This window comes from Dipteris shenzhenensis, chromosome 18 (genome assembly GCF_047967505.1).
Source record: "Dipteris shenzhenensis isolate YYH24624 ecotype China chromosome 18, Dip_SZ_1.0, whole genome shotgun sequence".
NCBI lineage: Eukaryota > Viridiplantae > Streptophyta > Polypodiopsida > Gleicheniales > Dipteridaceae > Dipteris > Dipteris shenzhenensis.
The window spans coordinates 39,764,263-39,783,923 of NC_141613.1; the positions used below are offsets into that span (position 1 = coordinate 39,764,263).

At 38.1% G+C, this 19,661-nt stretch overlaps 1 protein-coding gene across 1 annotated transcript in view; it reads right to left on the reverse strand.

Moving 5' to 3' along the window:
• Positions 1-311: 311 nt before the first annotated feature.
• Positions 312-19,661, reverse strand: part of LOC147891220 (homeobox protein knotted-1-like LET12) — a 37,440-nt gene continuing 18,090 nt past the window's right edge. The window contains exon 6 of the mRNA XM_087389873.1: positions 312-537. Within this exon, the coding sequence (XP_087245999.1) occupies positions 391-537 (147 nt within the window). The 3' untranslated portion in view covers positions 312-390. The remainder of the gene's footprint in view (positions 538-19,661) is intronic.

The following is a 19,661-nucleotide window of genomic DNA, read 5'->3' on the forward strand; positions in this document are numbered from 1 at the left end:
TATTTTAACTTTTTAATTTAATCCTTGACCATTCTCTTATACTTCTTTTAGCTTTATTATTATTTGTGTGTTGAGCCATATTTTAAAGATGCAACTATATGACTACAAGTTCTAGAGAATCGCATTTGATGAATACAAAATAGTAATACTATATGTATATAATAATAAAAATACTATTAATAATATAAACCATAGGAAAATTCAAGCTAAAAATGGAGACTAAAGGAGAAATGAAATACTTTATCCATATAACCACAACAAGACCAAAAAAATCATGAGAAAACCAAAAGATACTATGGTTTAGTCTCAGATTTAAATGTTTAAAGGATTTGTTGGATGAGAAAAATCCATTCATGCATAGTTATAATATTCATTCATAGATGAAAATTATCATTGAAAATACTTTGTCTTATTTGTAGGTGAGGCAATAGGAATGGTTTGACCACTCCAATTGCGCTTTCGATGATTGATAAACCAGTTGTTGATTTGCCTCAAGTCCAAACCCGTTTCTTCAACCATTTTTCGTTTCTCATCTTCCTATAAAAATGTCCCACATAAGTTAGTTAGCAACAATCCCACCTTTACACATATGCAAGGACAACATGAATAGATTTGATTACCTCCAAATGTGATATTTGACCTCAGCAATTTCAGGAATCATTTCAAACATATGCAACTAGTATGGCTTCTATATATGCAATGGGAATGTTACTATGAAGTGCCACAATGGGAGATTGATGATAAAAATATTATACATGATCTAAGTAGATATAAAGAGTGAATTGAAATAAATAATATTTCATTTTAAATATTACATAATCAAAGCATGAAACATGTTAGGACATGGATTTGCTATGTCCTAGGGAAAGGTAGGTAATGGAAATGGCCCGTGTTTAACAAAGAATTGATATTAAGAGCTACATGCTCAAGAAGTCTAGTAATCCAAATCCTACCCAAAGGCAAGATGGAAAAGCATTCGTTTTCCTAGGCTATACATGTGCAAAGGCTTTGGGAGACACTAGTAGCCTCTAGAGTAATCTTTCCTTAAAACATTAGGGGGGAAATGGGGCTCAAAAGGGCCTCCAATTAGTGTTTTCTAATTTCATGGGATTAGAGAGAGATTTGAGGTGTGCCAATGAGAGTGCTCCTTTGTGTGGGGCAATGGTGTGAAATTCAACAGATCGATTTTGGTCACTCTCCATAAGATTGAAATTAAGATTTTTAAATACTATTTCCAATTATATATATATAAAATCTAATGCATTTTTATCTCCAAACTACCTTCATCTCTATTGCCATGGTGAAGCCAGTTTTTGGGTTTTCCTCCATGAAGCTTTACTTGACATGTTTCCTCATGTTGTGAAGTGGGTGGGTGTTTGGTGGATGTGTAACGTAGCTAAACCTTAGTGGCACGATTGTTTTTATTACTACATAATCATTTAGATTGTGGAGCTTGCTAGGTTACTTGACCATTTAAAAAATAAAATCCATTATAAGGGTTTTTTAAATCCTTTCACTAGTGTCTTCATGCCATGTGTAATGGACTCTACATTCAAGGAGTTACCATGAACAGTTATTGCTTGGTTAGCTATTTATTGAATCGATGGGTCAAATTTTTTTGGAATAAATGTGCATACGATGCCAAATCAGCATTTACTAAAAGCATAGATAAAGTGAAGGATATAGTGGTCCAACCAAGTTGTGGATGGAAGATGAATGAGAGTGTAATGTGGCATGGATGTCATTGTTACCTTATTGGTTTTATTAGTTAGAGATACTTGTGGTAGCATAGCCTTGCATATGTCAATAGAATTCAACTAGCATACCCATTGGATATGGTGTGGTGACTGATTAAAATAACACTCTCATTGTGGCAAATTGATTCTCCGAGCTCCTAAACATTTAAACAAGGAAGTCCAAGTTTCTCTACATGTTTTCTTACTTATTTTCCATTTTCTTTTTTATTTAAAACCTTTTTTAGTCCAATATAGGCAATTGTCAAAGATGATAGTTTATGATTAGAAAGAACATATTAGTTTTTGCCTAAAAGTTGGTGTAAGTAGAGTGACAAAATAGGTTCTAAAGAACACAAATATTATTTTCATTATTTCAATAGGAAAGTAAAGTGCATCCACATCAACTACCCAAATTTTGATCTATCAAAGCACAAAGATAGAGGGCTAGTTACATGACTGGGTGGTCCAAATAGTTGTCTCCTAAATAGAGCACTATTAGTGACTACTGTTATAGAGATTTAGGGTAGCTACAACATAATTTTGACACAGATTATTTTGATTTTTATGAATAATCAATACAAAATACATGTTTTAATTTTGGAAATTGACAGCTAAAGGTTGATAATAGTGGTCCTCTTTTAAGCGCTACTACAATACTATGCTAGGAAAAATGGTGCTCCACCTTACCATGCACCCACACAAGTACTATTATCAATGATAGGTTATTAATGACCATCATTAGATAGCTTAGGTATGATTATTTTGGTCTTCCCTCATCTCCTCCACTATAGGGGGAGAGTTAGAGTCAAAAATAGGGCAACAACATCCATAGATCTAAGATCTCACCCACTAGTCCTCCTCATCTTGAAGATGCAAAATTGTTGTGGCTTTGTTCTATACTAGCTTTATAGACACTTTATATTTGAGTGCCAAGGGGATCATAAACACAAGGAATGTACATAATCCAAGGAGGTCAATCAAGTAGATGAGGGGTCCCATCTATATGACCAACAAATTGATTTCTAAGCGAAAGAAGAGAATGAAGATCCCTTAACGTAAATTGAGGGAGTAGAAAGGGCCTATGAAAGAGAGACTGAGGTGGTGTGAAGGATGGAGATTGACATGTTTTGAGAAGGTGGAGCATCAAAAAATAGAAAAAAGAAACAAATATTTATAGAAATATACTTACAAAGTGGGTTTCTTAATTGGTGTATTAAAAAACTATAAGTTTTTCATTGTAAAGACTTGTGATTTATATATAAGGGGTTTAAATAACACCTGTTAAATGCACATGATATATAGTGGTTTGAAGTAGTGGCCCATTGAAGTTGGAATAGTTGAATAAAATAACCTTGAATGCATGAAGGATAAGAGTTTGAGTTCAAGATTTGCAACATTGAAAATCATCATCAATTTTAAGAGATCTTATCATTGGGAGTGCTAGTTAGCTACTATGAAATGGTGCAATAATCATGGTGCAAGTGTTGGAAATGGGAGAGGGCTAAAAGTGACCCCTACCCTCTAAAGGACATGCGATGATGTCCACAAGGGCTTAATTGCACATACAATTTGGGATTAAGCCCTTGTGGATATTTTCAATGCACCTAATGCTTTAAACAATGTCCACAAGGGCTTAATCCTAATGTCAAGGCACATAATTATTTCAGAGGAGAGACCTCAATACCGGAGATCTATTTCAGAGGATAAAGCTTCCAAGGAGTGACTATGTGAGTAAGGGATTGAGCACTTGAAAATATAGCTCTTAGCACGTAGAACCATAGAAAATTAGCCATGCAAAATCTTAACATGGTATAATAGATCCAAGAGTACTAGCTATGTATGAGTAGGTAGCTCCATACTCCATATGCTAGTAGGGAAAAATCTTGGTGAAAATATGTGGCATCAAGCTTGATTGCACATTTCCACATGACATGAACCCAAACAACATAGAGTGCCAGAGGACTTGTTGAGAGTAGGATACAATAATTGATGCAGGAAGAAGACGTTATAGTAGTCACAAAAGTAGCAATACAGCCAACAACCCAAAGAAATATAGCCACCAATTGGCTGCCCGCACACACCAACAATGTGGTGGCTATGTCAATGAGACTGACTGATGGTTTAAAGAGTGAGCAACATCAATCAAGCATGCAAGTAGAAACTTGATACAAACAATTAGGCAAAAGCTAGATGGGAAGAGACCATTGAATGATGCTAAATGATAGACTTGTTGGACAAACTATACAAGCTTTTGATACAAATAGAAGTAAAGTCATTATGGAAGTAGTGTGGGTGATGGAGCATATGAGAGACATATACTTTCATGGCAAGAAAGTGGCATAGGTATAAGGACTAGACTAGACACAAGAATGTAGAGGTCAAATTATAGAGAGAGTGGGTAGAGTCAACTTTGGCTGGCCGAAATTTCCATTGTAGGCACAATCATGGTCTCATTGATGTAGAATGTTGAGAAATGCAAACACTAGACATGATAAAAAACTAACGTCCAAAAACATGTAATAGATAGTGATGTGGTAGACAGACTCAAGACACAACAAAGTACCATCATGTAGCGAAGTTAGAGTGTCAAATGGCACGGAAAAAAGTTCAAATCTTTGCACAAACCAAAATGTGAGTATGAATACAAATACAACCAAGAAACAATTTGCATAAGATGAAGATGGAAATTCGAGAAGCCACACAAATTTTTGGAAAAATAAGCCACATGTAAGGAATGCAAAATCAATGACAAAATAGGCCTTGCAACATAAAAGGAGCATGTGAGGACAATTTTAATGGCAAGTTAGAATCGATTCGGGGCTATTAAAATATGTGCAATTGTGAGAGTGCATGAAATGCAAGTGTTGAAACGGAAAGAGTGATAAATATTCCCTTCACCATTAGAAGGACATGTGGCTATTTCCACAAGGGCTTAATCCAACATACAATGTGGAGCCTGATACCAGGAATGAGCAAGTACTATAATCCCTTGAAGAGAGGGGACTTGAATGATGCACCAATGACTCTAATCCCCTTCCTTACAGGATGAACTGAAAAGCTTCTTAGGAACCGTGTGTGGTTAAGCACGTTTTAACCCTCATAGTATTAGCATTTCAATAATCTAAGTCTCATAATCTCAAACTAGGAACTGTGTATGAGTAAGCACATTTTATCCCTCATAGTAGTTGGCATTTCAGGAATCCAAGTATCATAGTAGTTGGACTTTTAGGAATCTAAGTCTCATACTCTCACCAAAGCGATTCACTTAGGCAAATCAATCCTAGATAGATTTCAAGGCACTAGCCAAAGAAGTCAGGAGCTACAAGGGACAAGTGATGGCAAATAAGGCCATCAAACCCAACAAAGAGTTTGATTAGAGAGTCAAAAAGTAGACCTAAAATTTCTAAGAGGCTGAGTTTGGACAGTCTAACTTGCACGCCTCTAGAGTGAGGAAAATATCTCCATTTCCAAAGACTTTGTTAATTAGAGATGTTTGAGAAGGGCTATTTAAGTGAAATTGTGTCAAACACTCAAAACCAATAAGCCTTTATATAGAGGACCTCCAACACCCTCTTGTGGCCGCACTAGTAACATTAGGTTATAAATTTTAAGAGGTTGCTAAGGGTGCTCACTAACTCGGGGAGGTCACTATGTATAAACCCTCTATATCACGTTTATTCAGGGCCTATTTCTAAAATCCCTTATCAATAAATTTTTCATTAATAAAATGTACCCCTTTTCTATACAAATCTGTAAATTTTTTCCAAAACTAATTTAAATAGTCCCTTATGTATATTTATTTTTGTAATTTTTAGAAATAAAAAATATCTTCTTTTGAATTCATGTGATAGGGTTACATATGATGAGTGACCCCTCCGAGCTCACTTACATGTAGATTTGTGTCCATGAATAGTCCCATATGCAAATGGGTAATATTGACAACGTTGGATACATTGAAGAGTGGAAACACCTTTCTCACATGCCATCACATTTTTGGAAGGAAGATAAGGATTGTCATACCTAAGAGATGGGCGATTTGGATCCCCCATACTCGGTGCCCCTAGTTAACATGCGGCACTTTTTGATTCTTCCATCACACATCCTTTATCCCATCCTAAATAGAGACAAGTGTCCCCCCTGAAAGCCTATATAAGGACGAAGAGTTGGAGGATGATGACATGGAATTTTCAAATGATAATGATGAACCCTATACCTTTGCAAGAAAATGGATACGCTTAGATAAGCGGCTAGAATAACTAAAGACCATGAGCATAGTATCTAAGAACTCAAGGGAAGCTAGACATAGTTATCAAACAAGCCCACTCAATAGGAGGCAAGTACAAAATATATATCTAGCATTAAATTTTTAATTGATGACCTATCATGAAAAATATTAGGAAGATCCAAAAAGTAGAAGAAATTATGAGACATGAGAATTTATTATAGCAAATTGAGACCAAGGTCCAAAAACACTCAAGCCCAAAAATGGAAGACTTGATTAAGAGAGAATGGGCGTTGCGATTTGAGATGGATAAGGATCCTTCAAGGGAATAGGATTAGCATCCTTGAAAAACACTCGAAAAACAATTGGCTGACAATAGGGAAGACTTAGCCAGGGAAACCAAACAGGTAAGGGAGACATTATAGCAGAGTAGATTCGAGCTCACAACATTAGCGTCTTGCAACTGAGATGCAAAGTTCATTACCATCTACTTGCAAGAGTCAATGAGGTCTCCAATTTGACATTGCTAGGTGACCTATATGGGCTAACCCCCTTGGTGTAACTCCTTGTGTGTTACTATGGGCCTTAGATATATCAGAGAGTGCATACCCCTCTCTCGGATATATCGAAGAGGGAGCGACCTTGGCATAGCTAGCGTGTTGAGGTGTGGAGCACCTTGTAATTGGTTCCTACTCCATCCACATGTCGCAGTGTTTCTTCCTATATGGTATTAAAGTCAATAGTTGTGGTAGATTATGAGTACTGGGGCAATTTTTGATGAGACTTTTGGTGTGGTTGATGCATGCTAACAACCACTCTAGTCTTTTGGGACTACTACAAAGATGTTCTTATCCATGGTGGTAGTTGACTCATAAGTGCAAATTTACTATGGGCATGTGCCTTCTTTCATTGGTAGTTGACTATCAATGTGGTGTGGACTTTGAGGTACTTTGTTTTACTAACCCTTGTATGGTTTGTCTCACATCACCATGGTTTATGGGCTAGTACTTGGTTTTATAAACTATTTAGCTTTCAAGGTGCTTAGCCCAGGGGGTGTGTTGGATATGGGAGAACCCCATTGGTGTAACCCCTTGTGTGGGTTAAGTGGGAAAAGGTGCAATGGACCCAGAAAAGGTAACCTTGGCACTTGACACATGTACAATATGACATGTGAGTAATCTCATATGCAATTGGGGATTACTATGGGCCTTAGATATGATGGAGGGTTGAGATCGCTCTCTCTCATCTCGTTGGTTGTTTGGAAGAGATAGAGAGGTCTTGGCATGGTTAGGGTGTGAGGGTGTGGGAGACCTCTTAACCGGTGCTCCTTGGTCAACAAGTGGGAGGGTGTCGGAGACCTCATGACTGGTGCCCCTTGGTCAACAAGTGGCATGCTTTGCTTCTTTCTAGACTATGTTGGCATGGCAATTGAGAGAAAAGAGTTACCAATTTAAAAGAAGAGGTTTATAAGGTAAAGAGTTCTCAAGATACTCTTCATTCCAAATTCTATTTTCAATTGATTTAAAAGGGATGAAATGAAGTCCAAAATCTAGTTGTGGAGTAATAAGTTCAAGACCTTTCTCCATTTTTAGTGCCATGTCTTTCAGTTACACATGCATGCATATGCACACTCACATGCACACACGCGTGCACACACACAAAATTAAAAAAAAAAAAAAAGATTAATAAATGTATCTCACACACACAGACACTTGTTTCTTTACACACACACACAGACATGAATACTTTTCTAACTATGAATTAATCTTTTATGTACCCCCATGAAATCTTCCCTTTACACTTTCTTTTTAGCCACCCTGTGACCCACATACCAAGCCCACTAATTGTCCCATACCTCCTCTAATCCCTTCTTAACCCATGAACTCATTCGCTCCTTACTCCACTTGTGACTTAAACTTCAATTGTGGCTAATTTTTTAAATAAAATTATCTAATAATCCATATGGTTTTCTATATACCTATGTAAAGCGATAAAGCTAGGGAAAACAGGCATTACCTGTCTACCCAAATGTAACTATGATGTTCTAACACCTAGTTTGTTTGGATGGTGGCAACAGGTAAGTGGACCTTAACCTTAGAACCTTGACTGCCTAAGGATTTGACATCTTTTTTCAATAATATGTTTGTCAAACTCAATATTATTAAAAATTCTCAAGTTTGCATTTTTCAACTTAGATGTCTCAAATATTTTTTCCTTATATGTTTCTCTTTTTTTAACATTTTATCCAATTGATGGAATTAATTGTATGGCTTAATTATTGATGGGACTTTTTAATCTAAACACACACTTTTATTTCCCAATTAGCCTTTGGTTGAGCTGGTGCCATACAATTAATTCACATCCATTGGATAATTCTTTAGCATGGAATCCCTAGTCATGTTGTCATCCACCTTATTTTTTACTAACTTTTATATCTATTTTATAGAAGAGGTTTTCGCATGTACTATTGGCATTATATTTTGACACTTATCATATAGATCCACTTTTATTCACCTATTATCAGTAGGTGGGGAGTAAGTTCCACATGGTGGGCTTACTCCCCACCCCATGTGGAACTTACTCTCCCCACCATCTGGTCTTACCCTCTCGATTGGGGGTAGGCCACACACACACACACACATGAAGTTTGATTAGTAAATGTATCTCACACACATAGACACTTGTTTCTTTATGCGCACACACACACACACACACACACTTGCCTCCCAAGATGGAAGGGACTAGATCCCAACTAAGACCCTATGGGTGAGACAACTCACCCACATGTGCAGGACCAAATGAAAAATGCATAACTGCAAATATTAAAATGGGTTAGGCACAAAAGTTGAGGACTTTTTGCAATACCCCATATTAAAGTCCTCCGAATGAAAAAATGAGGGGATAAGGGTTGCTAAAGGGAAGAGACCTTCACACCAAAAAAAACACTCTACACCTCCTTGCCCACTTGCCTCTCAAAGGGGAATGGATAGACCTCAAATTCCCAAGGATGGAGCATTACATACCCATTTATACAGGATCAATTACAAGTATATGCACCTATAATTACTGTGGGTGTTTGGCTAGATTATATGGGGCATTTACAAGCCATGTATATTTGCTTAGAGGAAATGAAAAGGTTGAAATATTTGAACTAAATTAAGGGGTGAAAAAGGAACTAAGATATAGGAAGAGCCCTTAGCATAGAACCCTCCACCTCCACAAACCCTTCGCTTGATTTTTTGAACACTAAGGGCCCCTAAATGAATGGGGTACCATTTAAACTTCAGGAAGTTCAGGGTACTGGATGACCCTAGCATGTGCAAACTTAATCTCCCACCCTCCCACCCTTGGGCGTGGTCCACAACTGCCTCCTGAGGACATAGCGCCAGGGAGTATCCAAAGCACATCGAGCCCAATGCTTAAGAGATGCAGCGAGACCCTCGCATTTACTCCCCAAAATAACATCTTGATATTCATGGTTTCTCAAGCTCTAGAGATAAGACAAAGTAGCTTGGCATGACCGCTCAACCTAGATGGAGCACCTGACAGCATCAAAGTAACCTTCAAGGACGTGCCTCCAACGCTGCCCTAGACAATGGAGAACACACATGTGAGTGATACATACTCACTCTCCCTCTCTAGCCCAATTGTAGAGAATGGCAATGCCCCGCCCTCACCCAGTGTGAGTTGCTTATGCTCTTGCTTGTCCAAGTGAGACTTTGCAGCCTCAGAGTGCTGCTGAAATCACTCGCAAGAGCATGGTGAAGAAGCACTATGGAGGGTCGACCAGCAAGCTCCCCTCCCTTCATTAGCAGTTGCTTCATGGTAGCTTCCTACATTTTTTACCCCCTAAGTTTCTATTCGACAATCCCTTACATTCCAGTATAGGAGCTCCTCCCTATCATTGCATCTCGCATGCATCTCCACCTTACTAAATGAAAGAGCTACCAAAGAAGCTTGTGAGTCCCTCAGTAGGATTGGACAAGCACCTGCGGACCATCTGCCACGCTCTCACCTTAGTGAGGACCCTGCATGACGTGTGCAAAAACATGTACTACAAGCCTTATGGGCATAGGAGTTGAGGACTCACATGAGCCAGGTGAAGCAATGAATTGCAATCTGCAGGCTAGTATGTGCTAGCACCGTTGTAGAACGAGACTTTTTGGGGCGATGGATCACATATTGAAGCAGGACCAAAAAGGAACGGAAGATGCTTCTCCATGCACTCGATGTCTCTCAGTCCAGGCACTCATAGCCCTTCCATTACATGCCTTTATCGGTCCTAGTCCATGCCCATACACAAATATTGACCTTGCATGGCCCATAGAAGGAGAGAAAGAAATGCAAATCATAATATGTCAGAGACTGCGGGCATGCTTGAGCCCTAGGAAGCAAGGAATAGCAAATCGTGGTCTGATAATATGCTCACAGTCACCCTTACACCTATGTTGCATGGCTGGTCAAGCTTTTGGAGCACAAAATGCCTAAGCGTAGTACTTTAGACACAAATGCATGGCCAGAGTGCTTATAGAGCACAGGGAAAGCATGCAACGAGTAGACCTACACATACCTTAGTAGCCGAGTTAGAAATATGAAAGGAGTTGCTGTGACACATGCAATGAATAACTTGTTCTTGTGGCTCATACCACGATAGGCATTTCATTGTATTCTCTTGAAGCTATACCCATATATGGGTAATGGAAGCCTTTTGCAGTTACGAGGAGGGGCGTAAGATTGGATATATCAGTATCATCTGGCTAATAGGAGGCGGATTCTTGTTCAATGAGTGTACCTCTCTCCCCTTGTGAGGTTTTGTTGAAAATATTACAGGAGAAAGGCTGTAAAATCACAACTGTATTAGTGATACTTGACGTATAATTCCTAGAATATCTAGAATGCATATTAATGAACGTGTGACTATGGGTCATAGTTAATTGCTATGATAAAATATGCAAATGATGGACAATAAGGCAGGTTTCATTAGTCTTGCTTAGCCAATTTTTTTAAAAAGGTAGGCTCTATACTATGGTTGATGAGTTAAACCCTTAAACTCCTAGGTGTAACCTTGTAGTTAGGATTATATATGTTGGTTTGGCGTGTTCAAACTATATTCGTGTCGTAGCCATAGCTCTTCGCATTTGCATCATAATCCCTTAGACTGCTGAGCCCATATAGTAGATAATGGTAACCCTTTACATTTCTACGAACAGCCATATGGTTTGATAGTTTGCTGGGACCTGGCTGATGGCAAGATGTTGTACTTATACCCCTCTTTTCCCTCTTGAGCTATCTAGAAAAATAATGATGGAATGGGGGCCCTATTCAAGATTGAAGTACTTATATCTAGCTTCTATTTCCCTCTTGGGCTATCTGAGAAGAATACAGCTGAACTGGTGCTACTGACCATGGAAGGATGCTAGGATATTATGGGCAACTACTTGACTTTGAAACATTCTTTTGCTTTACTAAGCTATCAGGGATTTTTATTAATAAATTTTTTTGCAATTTCTGAGGCAGATTTATTTAATTATTTTTATGGCAATACTATCACCAACTTTCTTTACTGTAGTTGTAAGAAATTACATTATTGTGAGCTTATGGCAACGTCTCTTAGGAGTCATTTAATGAAAAAATGAAAATATACTGACAGTAAATAGTCACATGCTTTATGACCTTTAAGGACTTTGGGTTTGGAAAAAGGTTTTCAATGCCCCTTGACAATAGAAAGATTATTAATGACCTTTAAAAGTCAATGTCTCCTTCTTGATCATAAAATTATTCGGGTTGAAAAGGATAACAACTATGGCTAGGTCGTAAAGCGTGTAGTTCCACATAGCATTGTGTTCATGTTCTGACATGTTGTGCTTGTGGATGGATTCAGGTGAGTCCAGCTACCTACCTTGAATTTTTGATAGAAGGGAAGGAAACTGAAGAGATGAATATAAACAACTTAGACCAGTTTACAATGGTCCTCGGCTCAAGTACAATGGCCAATGAAGAACACTTTTTGATATGACAGTTTTTGACACTTTTTGATATTTAATTAGAGGTTCCATGAAAACAATATTTGGATAGTTAACTGTTCACTATAACATGGTTGTTCCAATCTATACTTTAGATAGATTGGAACTTAAGACTGAGAAAAATGTAAGAATGACAATATTTGAATTCTGCATTATATATATAAATTGTATGAAGGTTTCAAACTGTTGAATTGATAATAATGATGCCCTTGCAATAGAATGGTATATTTGCACCAACTTTAAATGTAGGATGCACCACCTTGATGCACCAATTGCAAGATGAAGAGAAATAAAAACATGGGAATGGGGAGGCATGGTGGAAAAAGGATTTTTCACATAAGAATCAAGAGGATGTAGTAGGGAAGAAGTAGATTATACTATCTTAGTAGGTAACACACACACACACACATGAATACTTTCCTAACTATGAATTATTCTTTTATGTACCCCCATGAAATATTCCCGTTACACTTTCCTTTTAACCACCCCATATACCAAGCCCACTAATCATCCCATACCTCCTCTAATCCCTTCTTAACCCATGCACTCATTCGCTCCTTACTCCACTTGTGACTTAAACTTCACTTGTGGCTATATTATTATCATTTAATTATCTAAGAATCCATGTGGTTGTCTATATTTCTAGGTAAAGCAATAACAAGCCAGGGAAAATAGGCATTACATGTCTACCCAAACGTAACTATGATGTTCTAACACCTAGTTTGTTTGGATGGTGGCAGGTAAGTGGACCTCGACCTCAGAACTTGGACTGCTTCAATATTATGTTTGTGAAACTCAATATTATTAAAAAGTCTTAATTTTGATCAAACTTTTTGCAAACTCTACTTGCATTTTTCAACTTAGATGTCTCCAACATTTTTTCCTTAGATGCTTCTCTATTTTAACTTTTTATCCAATTGATGGAATTATTTGTATGGCTCAATTATTGATGGGGCTTTTTAATCTAAACACACACACACACACACACACTAATGAGAAAGGACATTTTTGTCCCATAATGTGTAATTGTGTTGGTGGTAATATCTACTTGGACTGAATAACTATAAAAGTAATGCCATTTCTTTATTAATAGTTGAATATTTAGTGGTTTTCCTTCATGTTCTGAGTGTCAAAGTTAATTTCAATGCTAGAAAGCTGTGAATGAATTTATATGCCTACATATCTTTTTTCTTTTTGTATTTTCTCTTGCATAGCCTCGCAATAGTGAAGGTGTCCACCATTGTACCCTCTAGGTCAAATTTATTGCTTGAACCTTGAACATGTTGGGATTCAAGAGCTATTGAATCACCACTCCCATTAAGGAGGATGTACTTGATAATGCATATTGGGACATACAAGGTGGTGAAGGAGGAATGCATGGACAAGGATGGGTCAAGGTCTAATAGTGAGGAGGGAGTTGATGGGGCTACTATTGAGAATGATGGGGGAATTATGCAGCCATGGTGAGGATGCAAGTGGATGGGAGGTTGGAAGTAGAGGAGATGAGGAATGTGTTACAAGAATTGGGATTATCCCATTATTTTTTAACCTTTCAGTATTTAGTTGTGAGGTCTAGCATTTTGTCGCACAGCTGATGTTCACTATTCATATGAGTGTGTATCAGTGTGTGCACCTCTTATGTAATGAAGTGTGTAGCAATTTGTGCACCTCGTACCCGATGAGTGGCGATATGTGTAACGGTGTGTGCACCATCCATATGCATGGCTAGATATATGGCTATGGCTGTATGAGTGTGTAGCACTATGTGCACCACTTACGTGATGTGATGATACATGTAGCATTGTGTGCACCATCCATATGATTTTATGCATGTGTACCACTATGTGCACCATGCGATGGTATGTGTTGCATGTGTGCACCATACATCTATGGGTTGTTGATTTTGCATCGCCTAAATGCTAAAATATTAAATAATATTGGTGATTTGATTCTGAGGTTTCTTATGCTTGTAATGTTTGCATTATTCATGGATGTTGTGAGTTCATGGGAAGAGTAACTAATTGGGAGATGGCTATTGGTGACAAGCATGATTCATTCTATTTTTGTGCGCATAAGGCACAACCACTGATGCGGGGAACAAATAAGGCTTACCTAAAAAAGGCTTGCTTTTGAAATTACAAATGCTCATCTACATATTTTTATTTTTGGAACATTAGAGGCTTAGCCTAAGCATATTAACTAAAGTGGGAAACTCAAAATTTATTTCTAGAAAAGGCAAGCTATTTTACAAAGTGTGTGTGTGGCTTATCTCCAATTCATGCATGGAGGGATCTTCTATCAGTTGTTGGTCTAAATTATTAAATCAATCAAATACATAGGAATTGTAAGAAAAGCACCACTCCAATGGGGGGAGATCGCACCTAGCACATTTGTTACCTTTTTCGTTTGTGAGTTTTGAAAGATCTTGCATATGCATAGGAAGGATGAAGATGAAGATGAAAGTGACAACAGTGGACTGTCGAACACCACTGGTAATGAGCATGGAAGAAGCATGACAAGACATCAACAAAAGAAGAAGCATCATGTGAAGACTTCATTGCAGTGACACCATGACATTACCCCTTTGCATGAATCTAGTGATGATGGAGGCACTGTGGGGAAGGCCATCCTGAAAGCACTCAAGCTTTGGGATAAAAAGAAGTCATGTAAGATCTATCGCAAAACATTTAATTTTCCAAAGTATTATGGTAAAAGAGATGGACAGGCTTTTCTTTCTTGGATTAGTTCCTTCAACCAATACTTTTTGGAGGAACAATACCAAGAGATGGAGAAGGTGAAACTTCCTACTAGTCACATGATAAGTAGTGCACAATTATGGTGGAGTGTACTTGTGGAAAGCACATGCATTCCAAAGCCATGGGAAGCACTCAAAGACAAAATTCAGAATCACTTTCTACCTACAGAGTTCAAAGATGATACTCATAGGAAATAGCAAAGAATGAGGCAGCTAGACAATGAAAGCGTGGATGCATACATTGAGAAATATCTTTTAGCCCTACTTCATTTATAGACCATTGAAAAAGTACCATGGAAGTAGCAATGTTGTAACTTTATTTAGGCTTTGCACCCTATTATTCGTGCTGATGTGTACATGCTTCAACCATATATAGCTTTTGATGCTATGGATCTGGCATTAGAATTAGAACGGAAATAGATGAGAAGCTTTGCACTCCTCGAGAAAAGGAACATACTCCATTCTTCAAGAAGGAGGGCCCAGTTGGTAAAGTTGATGGTAAGTCTAATTGGAAGCCTACTAAATCAAATATAAATCAAAGAAGTAGTATACTTGTCAAGTTTTATAGTTGCAAGGATAAGGGGCACTATTCTTTTGAATGTTTGAAGAACCCATTTGATACACGCAAGCTAGCTGCCTAGGGAAAGAATGCTACCAACAATAGTGGATGCAATGAAGGACAAAAAAATGGTCATATTAATGGTAATGGGTAGCGCAACTCTGCATGAGTCAACTACATTGATGGTATTACTAAAGGGTCCTAGGTTGAATCATTCAAGCAAGAGGCCAGAGAGGAGGAGAAAACTGAGGACACTGACTACATTTCATCAGGTAAGTGCTCCTCAAGAAATAGACTATAGTACATCTCTTTGTTGTACTTGATTGTTACACAGTATTGATTACATGGAAAAGAATGTAATACTTTGTTTGATGATGGAAGCACCAACGATTTTGTCACACTGTTTAGTTGAGGAACTAGGTCTCCCATCTCTCTCCCATATCTATTCAGTGCCTCTGTCATTTTTATTAATTAACATCAACACTCCCCCCTCCCCTCCCCCGCATTCCCCAATTAACCTTTGCCCCCCCTCCCCAAATTAACCCTCTCTCCACCTCTCCCCTTCTTTCTCTCCTCCTACTTCTCCCCCTCCTCCTATGCTCCCTCCTTGTCCCCAATCCTCCTCCCCATCCTCCTTCCTTCTTCCCTTTTTCTCCCTTCTTCATCCCTCTTGTGCTTCTACTTTTTCCTACTCCTTCTCCCCCTCCTTCTTCCTACTCTCTTTGCTTCTCCCCCTCCTCTTTCTTGCTCTCCCTACTTCCTCCTTCACACTCCCCCCTCCTCCCCTTCTTCCTCCCTATTGTACTCTACTGCCCGCCCCCCCTCCCTCATATAAGCAGCTACTAAACCTTTGCAATTTAGTGGCTTCTTGAAGAAGCTAGCCAATTAATTCATTGTGTGCATCTCGCCCCCCCCCCTCTGCGCATTAATTATTTAATAAGCCCCTTTCTACCTAAGGGCCCCTACCACAAAGCTTTAGTTAATTCACCATTCTCCCAGCTCCGTGTGACAACTAATTAATTGTGCTTTTTTCGATCTGGGGGCCCTATTAGGTCTTCCCTCCATTAAAACAAAATACAAACTCAAATCATCTTTTCAAGGATCACATCCATCTTGATGATGAAGGATCTTGAGGTGATGATAGGGCCATTAGTCAAGAGGCGTGATTTTTTAGTCATTGCTTTGTGTGAGCAATATCTTATTCTTGGGATGCCTTAGTGCATCGATCACAACACCAAACCTGATTATCTTGAGTGCACTGTTACCATGAGTCAAGACACAGAGTGCATGATTTTTAATGCCAAACCCGATTATCTTGAGCGCACTATTGCCGTGACTCAAGAAACACAATGCATGATTTTGGAATGTGACAAGATCCTTCCCTCTTGGCCTTTATTGTCGCATATCCAAGCTAAAAGAGCTTTGTGCAAACATGGCAAAACATATCTTGTTATAGTCAACAAGGTTGAGGATAGTCTCTATACTAAAAAACCTAAGCAAGTGCATCTTGATCCTTTTCTAGCTACCTATGCTGATTGTTTTATGGAAGACTTACCCTTGGCCTTCCTCAGTCTAGACCTGAGGACCATAAGATTGATCTTATCCTAGTTAGTGCTCCGCCATGCAAGGCACCATATAGAAAAGAAATTCAATCCCAAGTAGAAGACCTTTTGGCTCAAGGGTTGATTCAACCTAGTAGTTCACCACTTGGGGCACCTGTTCTTCTTGTTAAGAAGAAAAATGGGACTTTTCAGATGTGCATTAACTTTAAGGGCATAGACGACAACGGCTACCTCTTTATCACATGTGGAATAGTTTAGCTCTGTTGGTTTCAACTTATGTGACTCAAATGCAATCGAATGGTTATCTTGCATAAGAACATCCCCAAAACCCTGACCATTGGCATTAGTGACCTTGACAAAGAAAGGTCTCGTAAAGTCTAGCATGGCCCAAACTGGTGTTCGATACGTTGCCTCTTTAAGTCTCTGGAAGGCTAAGGTGTTTTTTTCTTCCCAAGAGAAAGCACAAGTCTTACATAGAAGTTCAGAACTCAATGGATGTGCCTTGTGTGCAAAATTATTAAAAAATCTTCGGTAAAAACTACACAGACTTAGAAAAGATCATAACCCATGAATATCTTTAGGCTGTGGCCAATTCATTGTTGCCTCTAATTTCTTGGGATATACTTGAATACCTTTAGTTGAAATGATGTGACCAAGTTATTCAATTTCAGATTGGAAGAATGAACTTTTCTATGGGTTGGCATATAGTTGGTTCTTGCATAATAGGGACAAAACAAGGTCCAAGTGTTTCTCATGTGAGGCTTGACTCTTGCTATAAGCCATGATATCATTGCAAAAAACTACCACAATGTCTTGATAGGGTAGGAAAATATGGTTCATCATCTGACTGAATCTGGCAGGTGCATTAGTCAGTCCAAAGGGCATAACAAGGAATTCATAGTGATCGGTTTGGGTTCTAAAAGTAGTCTTGAAAATATCTGGCTCAGTCACTCTCACTGGATGATATCTGGATTTGAGTTCGATATTGCTAAATATTATGGCTCCTTTCAACTTGTCAAGAAGTTTGTTGACTCTCAGAATGGGGTATTGGTTCTTCACTATTATCTTATTCAAGGCACTGGGTTATGAATTACTTATTAAGACTAATCATCAACTCTCCCTACTCAACTGGTGATCTCTAATAGACTCATAAAATGGGTTGCCTTTATTGACCATTTTAAACTAATGATCCAATACCAACCAGGAAAAGAAAATGTAGTAACTGATGCATTGAGCTGACAATGTAGCTTATATAATATCTCATTCATCATAGAAGACCCTTTTGAGCCATGAAGGATGCCTATGCCAATGATTGAGAATTTTTAGAAATTTGGCATAAAAATAAGCAAGCCAATGGTACCCCTATGGCCTCATATTCCATTCATGATGACTACCTTTTCTACAAAAAGCACTTGTGCATCAATGCATCATTTCATTGTTTAGCACTAGAAGAGGTGCATCAACCATGGGATTATCCCATTATTTTTTAAATCTAGTTGTGAGATCTAGCATTTTGTCACATATCTAATGTAGTGTGTGCTCGTTGTTTCAATGATTCTGTAGCAATGTGTGCACCACTTATGCGATGAGTGTGTAGCAAAGTGTGCACCACTTACTTAAAGAGTGATAATATGTGTAGTAGTGTGTGCACCATCCTTATGAATGGATGGATATATGGCTACATCTGTATGAGTGTGTAGCAGTGTGTGCACCACTTATGCGATGACATTATGTGTAGTAGTGTGTGCACCATGCGATGGTATCTGTCGCATGTATGCACTGTGCATCTATGATTTGCTGATTTTGCATCACTTAAATGCTAAATGATTGAATATTATTGGTGATTGATTCCAATGTTTCTTATGCTTGTAATATTTGTATTATTGATGGATGTTGTGGATCTAGGGGAAGAGTAACTAATCGGGCAATGACTATTGGTAGCAAGCATAATAATTTGTTGTATTTTTGTGCGCATAACGTGCAACTAGTAATGTGGGGAATAAACAAGGCTTAATACTCTACAGAAAGCCTAGTTTTGAAATTACAAATGCTCGTGTACATATTTTAATTTTTGGAACATTAGAGGCTTAGCCTAAGCATATTAACTAAACTGGGAAAAGAAAACTTTATTTCTAGGAAAGTCAAGCTATTTTGGAAAGTGTGTGTGTGGCTAATCTCTAGTTTGTGCATGGAGGATATTTACATGAGCTTGTATCAACTGTTGCTCAAAATTATTGAATCAATCAAATACATAGGAAGTGGAAGATGAGCACCACTTCTATAGAGGGAGATTGCAACCAACGTGCTTGTTATATTTTTCGTTTGTGAATTTTGAAAGATTATGCATACTTGTGTGTGAAGTTTTTACTGTGTTTTTGATGATTTGTAGGTTTTGTGAGCAATTCCTATTGTATAATGACATGAGCATAGGTATATGTTTGGGTCTTCAGAGGATGGCTAGGGACTAAATGTCTTTATAGAACACCATAATCTTCCAAAGAGTGCCCATTATTGGGCCACTTAAAAATTGTGATGGGTAGGCTGTAATGGGTAGAGCCTTTATAGATACACTCCCCACCTAAACATGCATTAAAACCTTGAGCAATATTTATTGGATTAATTTAGTGAGAAAGAAAGCCATTGTATGGAATGATCTCGGGGGGGTCACTATATATAAACTCTCTATATCACGTGCGTTCAAGGGTTATTTGTAAAATCCCTTATCTGTAGATTTTTCAATAATAAAATGTACCCTTTTTCTATACAAATCTGTAATTTTTTTCTAAAATCATTTTAAATAATCC